This window comes from Physeter macrocephalus, chromosome 6, assembly GCF_002837175.3.
Source record: "Physeter macrocephalus isolate SW-GA chromosome 6, ASM283717v5, whole genome shotgun sequence".
NCBI classification, from domain to species: domain Eukaryota; kingdom Metazoa; phylum Chordata; class Mammalia; order Artiodactyla; family Physeteridae; genus Physeter; species Physeter macrocephalus.
In genome coordinates this window covers 758,286-771,227 of record NC_041219.1, presented here as the reverse complement: position 1 = coordinate 771,227, position 12,942 = coordinate 758,286, and the positions used below count along the sequence as shown (strand labels likewise).

The window sequence follows — 12,942 nt, the reverse complement described above, 5'->3', positions numbered from 1 at the left end:
CCCCCAGCCCCGCCCCCCATTCCCTGCATCTGTGCAGCGCTGTCCCCGCCTGAGCATCCCTCCCTCCTCGGAGCCCCTCCCCCTCGGCATCCGGGTGCAGTGGGTGAACCTTCCCCGTGGCCCAGGGCTGCGCTCGTTCCTCGCCACCTGTCCTCTGCCTCCACTCCTGGGGTCCTTGAGGATGGAGATGACACCCCCACGGGAGCGGTTCTGAACTAATCACTTGAGTTCATCAGGATTGGCTGGGACAAGCACGCAGCTCTCTGCTCACCTCCACGCTTTATCCGTCTTGTTCCACATCTTCAACGCCTTCCCTCTCTCTCTGTTCTCTCCAGCTGCTCCAATACTAACCATCCGCTAAGAACAAGCTCAATTCCCACCTCCTCCGTAAAGCCCTCCAGGACTACCCTCTGTTGATTCTTTTCCCTCTGAGATCCTAGAGCACGCTATACCAACCAGTTTTCAGGGGGAAATTCTTTGCCTCTCCTCCTGTGTGTTCATCTTTTCTCTCCAACTCGACTATAGCGTTCTTGAACGGAAATCAGTATTACCGAGTGACTGAATATACTTTTCACGAGTAAGAAAATCAACTTAGGATTTTTTAACTTTACAGTAATGCGAAAGCAATACGCATTCAGTAGAAACTACTTCGACTTTTGAATTTTGAGCTTTCCTCGGGCCCACCGTATGGGGAAAGACACTTCCTCCTGATGCTGGGTGGCAAAGCCCCAGCTCCCCACCAGCCACGCGACCACACCAGGAGACAGCGGATAGATGCAACCACCACGGACCCAGACAAGCACTCTGCTTGTCAGTACAGTAGTCAATAAATTACACGAGATGGTCAGCACTTTATTAAAAAATAGTCCTTGCATTAGATGATTTTGCCCAACTATAGGCTAACCTAGGTGTTCTGAGTGCACTGAATGTAGGTGAAGCTAAGCAGTGATGTTTGACACGTCAGGTGTATTAAATGCATTTTCAATTTATGATATTTTCAACTTACCATGGGTTTACTGGGACGTAACCCCATGGTAAGTTGAGGAAGATCTGTACAACAGAAGCAGCAGCCAAGGAACCAGTAGGAGAAATAATGGTTTTTATTTAAAGACAGTCACGGCATGGAAGCAACCTAAGTGTCCATCAACAGATGAATGGATAAAGAAGATGTGGCACATATATACAATGGAATATTACTCAGCCATAAAAAGAAATGAAACTGAGTTATTTGTAATGAGGTGGATAGACCTGGAGTCTGTCATACAGAGTGAAGTAAGTCAGAAGGAGAAAAACAAATACCGTATGCTAACACATATATATGGTATCTAAGAAAAAAAATGTCATGAAGAGATTAGTGGTAGGACGGGAATAAAACACAGACCTACTAGAGCATGGACTTGAGGACATGGGGAGGGGGAAGGGTAAGCTGTGACGAAGTGAGAGAGTGGCAGAGACATATATGCACTACCGAATGTAAATTAGATAGCTAGTGGGAAGCGGCTGCATAGCACAGGGAGATCACCTCTGTGTTTTGTGACCATGAGAGGGGTGGGATAGGGAGGGTGGGAGGGAGGGAGACACAAGAGGGAAGAGATATGGGAACATATGTATATGTATAACTGATTCACTTTGTTGTAAAGGAGAAACTAACACACTATTGTAAAACAGTTATACTCCAATAAAGATGTTAAAAAAAAAGATGAATGTATGAAATAGGATTAAAATAATAACAGAACTTGCTGTTCCTTTTGGCTTATTATTTTTTTAATATTTATTTATTTATTTCGCTGCGCTGTTTCTTAGCTGCAGCATCCAGGATCTTTGTTGCCGTGTGCAGGATCTTCGTTGCAGTGTGCGGGATCTTTAGCTGCGGCATGCGGGATCCTTAGTTGGGGCATGCAGGATCTAGTTCGCTGACCAGGAATCGAACCCGGGCCCCCTGCATTGGGAGCTTGGAGTTTTAACTGCTGGACCACCAGGGAAGTCCCTGGCTTATTTTTTTTAAAATCTGTGTTTTAATCTGTGAAATTCTTTCTTATGACATTGTTTCTTTCCGGCATGTCCAATAGAACTTTATGTAATAACAGAAATTTCAGGGACTTCCCTGGCAGTCCAGTGGTTAACACCCCTCGCTCCCAATGCAGGGGGCATGGGTTCGATCCCTGGTCAGGGAACTAAAATTCTGTATGTCGCACGGTCAGTGTCTGTGCTGCCCAATATGGTAGCCATTAGGCACAGTTGGCCGCTAGGCACTGGAAATGTAGTAGAGCAAATGAAAAGCCAAATTTTAAATTTTATTTAGTTTCAATTCATTCAATTGTAAATAGCCACATATTGCTAGTGGCTACCGTATTGGACAACGCAGCTCTATACCAATATTAGGCAATGGTTATGTAGAGAATAGATCTAAAATATTCTTTCTCTAAGTTTGGATTCGTTCCTCAACTCACTACCCTGTATAATCTCCTACTTGTGATTTCAAAATCACATTTTATTTACATGTGTAGAAAAACAAAATGGGAAGAGTTAATTAAGTGTACAAAAAGGGTTGTTGGCAGTGGTGGTCAGACTTTTAAAATATACAACAGGGAAAGTAATTTAGTTGAAAGGTGCTAAAGAGCTACATAATGTATTGCTAACTGTATGGTATCTTTTAGTAAATAATCCAAAGAGAAAATGAAAGAGGTTGTTCCATATCATATATCTGGTTCCTCTTCGTAAGCTAAAAGAGACTTCTCACCAAAATCATACTTTTCAACTATACTGTCCATATAAAAAGGGAGATAACTGCAGAAACAATTTGAAAATGCCTGAATAACAATGTGGAAGTCTCTTACCTCTTACATGGAAGGCATATGTATATGATGGGAGACATATGTATATGGGGATAACTCACTAACAGCAGCCAAGTTTGTGGAGAAAAGAGACAGATCTTGGTTTGCATCTCACCCTGCGAGTTACTGGCTGTGCGTAGTTTGAACAAATTACTTAACTTCTCCATAATCAAATGGTGATAGCTACACCTGCCTTGAAGATGAGTTGAAAGATTAGTGATATGTAAAGCACCTGGCATATAGTAAGTGCTAAATCAATGACAGTTTTATTATGATGTTAGTATAATGTGAAGAAAACATATCAGCAAAAAGGAAGTAAGCCCAAATACTTAAAAACTGGGGTAGGAATTAACTGGAATAATCATTAAATTGTAAAATTATTTTTGGTATATTTTGTTTTATGTGTATTTCAACCACACAAAATTTAGTCAACTGTTTATCAAATGAATGAAAAAAATGGATGTTTGAATAAGTGAATGAATAAATGCCTTGCCTGTTTTTAATATCATTTTGCCTCCCAAAACCTCTAAAATGGTTTTGTCACTGGCATTGTCACTAGGGATATTTTCAAAGACACTGTAAAGAGCAGTATCAAATCAACGGTCTTTTCTAGACTTAACAGGAGCGATTAGGGCTGATATTAAGAAACAACTTCTTGAGCAATATTACTAATAGGGCAGTTAAGAGCTTCCATCCTTAGATATTTTTAAGAAGACAGATAATACTCCATGCTGGAAATGTCATCATCATCTGTGGTAGCTAGCTTCCAGGGTAGCCTCCATTGAACCTTACTTCCTAACCTTCATATCTTTCCCTAGTCTGCCCAAAGTCAATCAAGGATGGTCCTGAATATGGCTGAGGTGATGTACGACTTCCAAGGCTATGTCGTAAAAAGTGTTGCAGCTTCTGCTCTGGTTGATCAGATTGATCACGTGCTCCAGGATAAGCCAGTAGCCATGCTGTGAGGAGGACACTCAAGCCATCCCATGGAGAGGCCCATGTGGCCAACAGCCTGTGCCAATCCACTGGACATGTAAGAGAGCCACCTTGAAAGCAGACTCTCCAGCTTCAAACAAGTCTTCAGATGACCACAGCCCTAGCCAACATCTGACTGCAACCTTATGAAACACTGAAACAGAAATGCCCAGTTGAGCCACTCTTGAATTCCTGACTCACAGAAATTGTGAGAGGGAATATATGACTTTTATTGTTTTAAATCACTAAGTTTTGGGGTTATTTGATATGCAGCCAACATATCATCAATGGCAAACATTTATTGCTACTGTCCAAAATGTCCTGCTAATGGGCTGAACCAGATGACCATTTTTTTTTGAACCAGATGACCATTTAAGGTAACTTCTATCTTTGTAACATCAACGTTTTAACAGCTTATCATGTCATTAACTCAGTATCTTTTTCCTATAAAATTCCTATGAGACAAGGAGAATCAGCCAATCAAATATTTAACAAACATCCATTAAGTCTGTGGAATTAAAGAACATCAGCTAAAATTGGAGTCAGGACACACCTGTAGGGAGAGCTCTCACAGCCGTGCATCATCAATTACTCCAAATGGGAAGAAACATACCCCTACATCTCTCCCACAGGAAGGTACTCCCTACTTTACTATCCAGAAGGAAGAACAAAACCACCTTTCTGGCCAACCACAGCCCAGCCAATCAGAGACTGTAGCACCCTGACCAATGAGAAGCCTCTATACTTTGGACTGCCAGCTTCCTCCGGTGAACTCTTTAGTTATGATAGCCCCTACCAAGGCCCCCGTTTTCCCTGTAAAAGCAAGCTCCCCTTCCATGTTCTCTGGATTTGCCTGTGGTCCACCACAGTTCCTATAACCTGAATTGCAATTCCTCTGGCTATTCCCAAATAAACTTGTTTTGCTGGTAAAATAACTGGGTATTATTAAAGATGATAAATTCAAGGTATTACTCTAGGTGCTCTGCTGATTAAAAGGTATGATGATGCTAATGATAAAAATAACAATAATAGTAACAATAATTAGCATCACTAATATTTATTAAGCATCTACTTTAGACACTGTGCATATACTCTCATTTAACCTTAATATACATTGCCAAATGTTTTCCAGGAAGGTCATCTGCAGTGTATAAGAACAGAGTCACTGCATGTTTACCAGCACTCACAAAAAAATATTTTTAATCTGACAGGTGAAAAATAGTTTAATCTGCATTTCTATGATTCCTAGATCTTGACATGTTAAGCACATCAAACCTTTATCTGACGTACATTACAAATATTTTCCCTCCAGGTTGGTATTGCGATTTTTTGAAATTTTTACAGTTAAGCCAATCTCTTCCTTTGTAATTTCTTCCAATTCTTTTGTAATTAGGTTCTTCTCTATTTCTAGATCAATTAAATTTTCACTTGTATTTCTTTCTAGTTTGTTTATGGTTTTTTGTTTTTTTCTTTGAGTTTACACAGTAATTTATTTTGTTAGACTTTTTTTTCCTTTTCTATTCTTTTTTTAAGTGGAGTATAGTTGCTTTACATGGCTGTGTCAGTTTTATGTTTTGTTTTTTACACATGTAATTATTTTTTGGCAGGATACAGGGCAAAAGTCTTTTTTCCCCCATAATCATGTCTCCTTCACTTATAAATTGAGTAAGTTTTCCTTTCCCCACTGATTTATGATGCCACCTTTACTATCTAAGGAATTCTTATATTACTTGAGTATGTCTACAGTCTTTATAACCCTCTTTCACTGTCTGTCGGTTTTGATGCTAGTACTGCACTTTTTTGATTACTTACATCTACTCATTCACTAAGGACCACCACAATCTCTTCCAGGAAGCCTCCCTGATTCTCCCAAAAAGATACCATTGCTGCCTCCTTTTTCACCTTTATAATATATAAAATTTCACCTTATATCACAGTTAACAAAGTTGATCTTACCCAATTATATTCTTGAGAGCAAGCAACTGGTACACTATATATTCATTAAAATCAAATTATGGGATTTGCATTAAAAGGTAACGATGGCAGAACCGATCCTGTTTGACAAAAAAATGAAAATAGGCAACTCTCTCATTTGCCTAACAAAAATCATTGTGCCATCCATGACGAAAAAATTATAAAGGTGAATGAACCCTAGTTTGTGCTTTAGGGAGTTCACTTAGTAGGGGAAAGACATGAAAATATACGTGCTTAAATACACTATGACTAACGTGTATAAAATAAAAAAACAAAGAAAGAGAAAGGGAAAAACTAAGCGAGCAGTGGGGTAGTGTTTCAAGCAGTGGACATACCTATGAGCTGGGTTTATCATGTTTCTTAAATGTTCGAGGATTTGTAATTAATCTGAATGACAAAGTGCATCAATTCAGATTCTTTAGCAGAAGTTACATTAACGTAGCCTTCATTCTGAGAACTTTTTAAGGAAGCCTAATACAGTGTGGGTAGTTCGGCCAAGCCTAGGAGCAGCTCTGCTCCGAAGCCCTTTCATTAGCACGAACCCGAGATGACTAGAACCTGACAGAGGCGTGAATTAACCCACGACAGGTGAAAATCAGACATGGGGTTGCGAGATAAACCTTTACCCACCTGAGGCTTCTACTCTATAAACCACTTACTGGGGTTGGTTTAAAAGCAATGAAGACTACAGACTCCTTGTTGTGAGAGCCAGCACAGTTCCAGGCCCAAGGCTCACCTCGCTGCGCGCCTCAGGCCCCAGCCAAGCCCTGGCCAGATGTTAGGACAAGAACTACTGACGTCACGGAAACGTGACGTCACCAGCACTGACGCAGTCTAACAGGGAGGGGCCTTTCAGCTCACCTCAGAACGCCGTCAGCTCCACGGAGCAGCGAGCTGGCCGCCTCGCACTCTGCCCTGAGGGTCCGAATAGTCAGAGCTGCGGGAACCGAAGCGCCGGAGTCGCTCAGGAGTTAAGGAGCGGCCATCCCTCTCCCGCCTTGACCCTTAACCGCGTCCTCTCTAAGGCCCAGGCGCGGTCCAGGCGGCCGCGCGCTCACGAGCCCGCCGCTTGCGGCGGTCACGCGCACGCACGCTCGTGCGCCCGTTCCCTGAGAACCCGGAAGTGCGAGGGAGAGGCGAGCCACGTGGGTGGAGCTGGAGCGCAGCTCGCATGGGGGAGTCTATCCCGCTGGCAGCCCCGGTCCCGGTGGAACAGGCGGTGCTGGAGACGTTCTTCTCTCACCTGGGTATCTTCTCTTACGACAAGGCCAAGGACAATGTGGAGAAGGAACGAGAGGCCAACAAGAGCGCGGGGGGCAGCTGGCTGTCGCTGCTGGCGGCCTTGGCCCACCTGGCCGCGGCAGAGAAGGTCTATCACAGCCTCACCTACCTGGGGCAGAAACTAGGTACCTCCGCCCCGCCCCCCGTGCCCCTTGAGGAAGGAAAGGGAGTATATTCCGCCTTCGGCAGTGGCTTGGGTTCCCTGTCTCTGTCACTCTTAGCCGCAGGCTCAACTCCGCACTCCCAGGTCTCCTCCCACCGATCCCGTCCTTCCCTAGGCTTCCACAAACCCCGCCCACCGGCCTCCGCGGCAGATAGATTGGCGGTCCGGGTGGATGTTGTTTGCAGGGCTGTGCTTCAAACCGATGGCTGTATCCATTTTGCTCATGCATGGATTGGTGCCGTAAAAGAGAAGTTAAACTCTATGTCCTCGCTCTCTAACCAGTGACACTGCGGCGAGAGGAGCAAAACTTGGCAATACAACCTAGTTAGAATTCATGAACACTATTGTCTGGCTTCTTAAGGCCCCAGAGAGTTACAGATGGAGTCCTACCCCCTGTTCGTAGACCCACAATAAATATCTAATGAATGAAGAGAAAAATGAATGCTGGACAGGAAAGGCAAGAAATATGCCTAACACTAACAAGAGGGGCCTTACAGGGAAAATGGTAAACACTCTTATCCCATGATAAATCTTGCCCCTGAAAATAAGATGCAGGAGCTGATTTTCACTAGTAGAAACAATTAGTATGAGTAAATCAGAAGGAAATAATATATGTGAAAGCCAAGGGCTATACATACGAAGTATTACTACTTATAATTACCAATATTATGAATCCCAGAGCTTTTAGTTGTTTTAGTACTTTGGCGTATTTTAGACCCTTTAATATCAGAGGCACAGGGTCTGGTATGAATGAAGGACATATAACAGTATAAAATAGAAGTGTACAACTGAGTGCAGATTCCAGTTTGAGTTTCTCCCCCCAGTTTCCTTATATTGCCTGAAGGTGACCATGTACATCTTGCTTTCAGTAAACACTTAAGGGTCAGGGCTTTCTGAGATCTTAACTGTACTTTAGCCTTTCAAACAGTAACTTGTTATTTAGTGTGTTGACTTATTGGCAACAACTAGTCAGATAGTTTCACCTTGTGTATTTTTTCCTCCCTTGCTTACAGTGGCACTTCTCAGAAATTTACAATTGCTCTTGCAGTGTTATAATTCCCCTTTCTACAGATTGGCAAATTGTGTGCATGCAGTTGTGCGGGTAGGTGACAGAGCCTATACCAGAATACCTACCTTTGAACTGTCAGATTGTGTTTGTATCCAAATGATTTATAAAAATTGTAGATGTAGTATAATTTACAGTTATATATTAAATAATTTACATATTATTATGTATATGTGAAAATGAGGAGGATTCTGGCTGTAAAATTGAAGGTGGGTAATTTTCTTGCAGTTTTAGTGTTTTTAGATTCCCCCGCCTCATGAAGAATGGTGATTGATCCCAGCGCCATGTTTCTTAGGTTTTTTTCTTTTAGCTCACCTATGAGGATTTGATAACCTGTGGCCTCACTCCCCAGAAAAATATATATGTAATACAATTTTGCATGTAATCTGAAAGGGTTCAGTTGGATTTCCTAAAGCCTATGTATAGACTTCAGTCAAGAAATCTACTCTAGTTTAAGTTGCATGTGCCTGGTTTTAGGTGCCTGGCTGTGCCTAACAACATGCACAAGGCCATCACTGTCTCTGACTTGGGTTCTCTGAAGTGGCTCTTATTATGTAAAGTGATGAGCCTGAGGGCTGTGCTTTGAAATTGATCCACGGAGCAGTTTACACTGTGAAACATGCTCAGGCGCTCTTCAGGCTCCCAGCTGATCTGTCACTTCGGTGTAAATGTTCTGAAAATGGCATGTTTAATGCCACATAACTTACTGGGGTGTACAGTAAATGTAGGTTCCAGATGTAAATTTTTAGCTTTGCAATTACCTTACCGTTTTTTGATACTGGAATGTTTGTGATATCAACGTGCTTAAAATATGACTTCATGATTATTGAGTTGACTCTCCATTTTCTTAAAAACTTGGGAAAATTTTTATGTTGCTACTTAAAACAGTTCCATGTTCTTCAACTACTTTGCTATTTAGAACATTTATATGGTTTTCTTTAAAAAGCAAAACAAGGGCTTCACTGGTGGCGCAGTGGTTGGGAGTCCGCCTGCCGATGCAGGGGACACGGGTTTGTGCCCCGGTCCTCCCACATGCCGCGGAGCCTGTGCGTCTGGAGCCTGTGCTCCGCAGCGGGAGAGGCCACAGCAGTGAGAGGCCCGCGTACCACAAAAAAAAAAAAAAAAAAAAAAAAAAAGCAAAACAAAAAGTTTACGTGTATTTTTTAAACATGTAGAAAGCACGGTTTTAAAAAGTGAGTCTTTTTGACCTCACTTTTGTGACTGGTGTTTATTGGAGACCTTGGCAGTGAATCCTGATTATAGATGCAAGTGTGGGACTTTAGACAAAGAACAAACCTGACAGGGAGCCTTCTGTTCCTGTCTTGGCTCAGCTGAAAAACTTTGGGGCAAACCCTTATCTTGGAGCCCTCTCTTTACTTTGAGGTGAGAATATATCTATTTGGGGAAAGATCAGTAATTAAAGTATGCTGACTCAATACCTGCAGAGGACTTTAGAAGGTCATACTTTTCTCCCCTTTGTTTCATTGCTGGAGAGTTTCCTCAACATCTGGTGGCTGGAAGATACCATGGTAGAAAATGACTTAACTTGAGAACTGATGTTTAAAGATTATCATTAGCAAGAAGTTGTGGAATAAAATATTCAATTAGAAGTGCAAAACTTTAATATACTCATTCCTTGAAATTTCATGATGTGAGATAGACTGTTGAAATCTTGAAAAATAATGAGCATTCATAAAACGAGACTTCCATGGAAACAATTCAAAATAATCATATTTTATAAATTCAAAAAACTGAGACAAGAAGTCTGGTGTCTCTGATTCCTTATTTCCCAGCATGAAGGAAGGCCACTCTCCATTAGATGCTCCTAACCAGGGTAGTCACCAAGTAGGCTTGTGTTCCTGAGAGATTTGAGAAGAGAGACGTGTTTAAAACAAATGCGTTGGTGGTCTCTCCCTTCCTTAAAGTGTCAGGTAACTTGGTTTCACATAGTAGTAATGGATGTTTATTGATAAGAGGTATTCTTTATATTTATATGGTGTTTCCACACCCCCAGGTAAGGGTAATTTAATGAAGAAGGTATCCCTTTTTCACCCAGAGTTAAAATTTTCACCAAGTTCACCTTGTTTAACAGCGGAAGTGAGTACACAGTTAAGGTCACCTAGCTATCTATCAAATAGCTAGCTATTCTTTTTACAGTACTTGAAGCTCCCAATTTACCACAGAGTTGCAGAAGCCCAACTCTGTAGTATTGAGAGCTTCTTATATCAGTTATAAATGGAAGGGGAAGGGATTAGCAGTATTGATTACATGCTTTGCTCCAGGTGTGTTACATACCAGATGTTATTTCATTGTGTCTTTTTAGTTTCATGTTAAAACAACAACTAAGGCTCAAAGTGGCTAAGGTTAAGTCCTGTGCACATCACACAGCTTGTAAATTTGGAAGCTGGGATTTGGAACCAAGTCTTTCAGACTTCCCGAGCTTTTAAATTTTACTTGGTACTCTTGCTGCCTTCGTAACCTAAGAGATTTTGTCTTAGACCTGGGCACAGAGGTCCATTTATTTCATACTATCACTTTACAAAATCTGCAAAGCTAGACTTAATATGGGTGGAGAGGAAAGGCAAACCTTCCAGGATACAGTCCTGTATGGGATGTTGGTGTCAGGGTCAATCCACCTGTACCATATAGTTTTTGCTGCTATTAGTAGGAGAAATGATGTGAATGCTAGTCAGTCTGGGCAGTATATTGGAGAAAACACTTTTTCAGTATCAGCAGTTTGCCTGTGAAATCAGTAGTAGTAGGGTGACCAACCCTATAGGTTTGCCCGGAGTTGAGGGGGTTTTCAGGACATGGGACTAAGGGTTTCCTGAGAAGCTAGCCTTTCAGTACTAAAACCTGGAAAGTCATGGGTAAACTGGGACAAGGTGGCTGCCGTAGTGGTAAGGGATATAAGATTCATTTCTTGAAATACAAACTGGGCAATGAATTGTGAAATGTTTCATTCATTAAGAGGACATTTTACAAATGCCTTGATAAGTAATTGATACTCCTAATTGGTATGTTTAGAATAGTAACTCATTCATTAAAGCATTCTATGAATATCAACAGAAAATTTAAAATGTCATTCATCTCTGAGATTTTTATATATTCCTAAGAATTACTGTTTTAAACCTGCCCTGTTTCTTTTTGTTCTCCTAATGTTTTACCTCTGACCTTTGGTGGGTTACAGAATTGCTTAAGAAAACATCTGTGAAACTGGCCCCATAATTTTTAGAAACATAGTTGATCATGTATTAATACAGAAGTAAAGAAATCAGGTCTGTGCCATTTGAACCTTTTTGGTTGTTGAAAAGAATATATGTGGCCTTACTTTTTGCTGATTTCCTTTGGAACCCCCGAGTTACAATATGAGTTACAGCAGCAGTTATTTATAATTGCTTCCTACTGTTTTTTTGTTTTTGTTTTTTCTATTTTATTTTCTTTCTTTATTTATTTTTGGCTGCTTTGGGTCTTCATTGCTGCGCGTGGGCTTTCTCTAGTTGTGGCGAGCCGGGACTATTCTTCGATGCGGTGTGCCGGCTTCTCGTTGCAGTGGCTTCTCTTGTTGCAGAGCACGGGCTCTAGGCGCGTGGGCTTCAGTAGTTGTGGCCCGTGGGCTCTAGAGCGCAGGCTCAGTAGCTGTGGCACACAGGCTTAGTTGGTCCGCGGCGTGTGGGATCTTCCCGGACCAGGATCAAACCCATGTTCCCTGCGTTAGCAGGCGGATTCTTAACCACTGCGCAACCAGAGAAGTCCTACTTCCTACTCTTAATAATTCACAATAGGGTGCTTATTATGATACAACCTGTACCGTCGACCTTCTTAAGAGCACTAACAGTCCCTTTGTTCCCCTGGGATCCCAGTAGTCCGTGTTTTCCATTTTCTCATACAGCTTGAAAGGAAAATGCAACTCCAAAGCAGAAATAAAATTTTCTGATTTACCAGGAATAACAACAGTGTTGCATAATTGGGTGTTCTCTTTTGTTTTAAATATCTTTATGTGGAAGGAGCGTTTTTTAGATCCAGGTTGATGTCACTTGCTAGGTTAATCATCCTCTGAATTAGATCTGAATCCTCATTGAAGTGGGCTGGGGGAATATTGGCGCATGGGTAAGGAAATTTTTTTAAAAATTTTATTTGTTTTTTTATATAGCAGGTTCTTATTAGTTATCCATTTTATACATCTTGTGTATATATGTCAATCCCAATCTCCCAATTCATCACACCACCCCCCGCCACTTTCCCCCCTTGCTGTCCATACGTTTGTTCTCTACATCTGTGACTCAATTTCTGCCCTGAAAATAGCTTTAGCTGTACCATTTTTCTAGGTTCCACATATGTGTGTTAATATACGATATTTGTTTTTCTCTTTCTGACTTACTTCACTCTGTATGACAGTCTCTAGATCCATCCACATATCTACAAATGACCCAATTTTGTTCCTTTTCATGGCTGAGTAATACTCCATCGTATATACGTACCACATCTTCTTTATCCATTCATCTGTTGATGGGCATTTAGGTTGCTTCTATGTCCTGGCTATTGTAAGTAGTGCTGCAATGAACATTGGGGTGCATGTATCTTTTTGAATTATGGTGTTCTCTGGGTATATGCTCAGTAGTGGGATTGCTGGGTCATATGGTAATTCT

General features: G+C 41.5%; 1 protein-coding gene across 4 annotated transcripts in view; it reads left to right on the top strand.

The window, feature by feature from the left end:
* The first annotated feature begins 6,870 nt into the window (after nt 1–6,870).
* Nucleotides 6,871–12,942, top strand: part of KICS2 (KICSTOR subunit 2) — a 27,678-nt gene continuing 21,606 nt past the window's right edge. For all 4 annotated transcript variants that reach the window (XM_055085176.1, XM_028490345.2, XM_024123065.2 and 1 more), the window contains exon 1: nt 6,871–7,189. In XM_055085176.1, the coding sequence (XP_054941151.1) occupies nt 6,955–7,189 (235 nt within the window). In that variant the 5' untranslated portion in view covers nt 6,871–6,954. The remainder of the gene's footprint in view (nt 7,190–12,942) is intronic.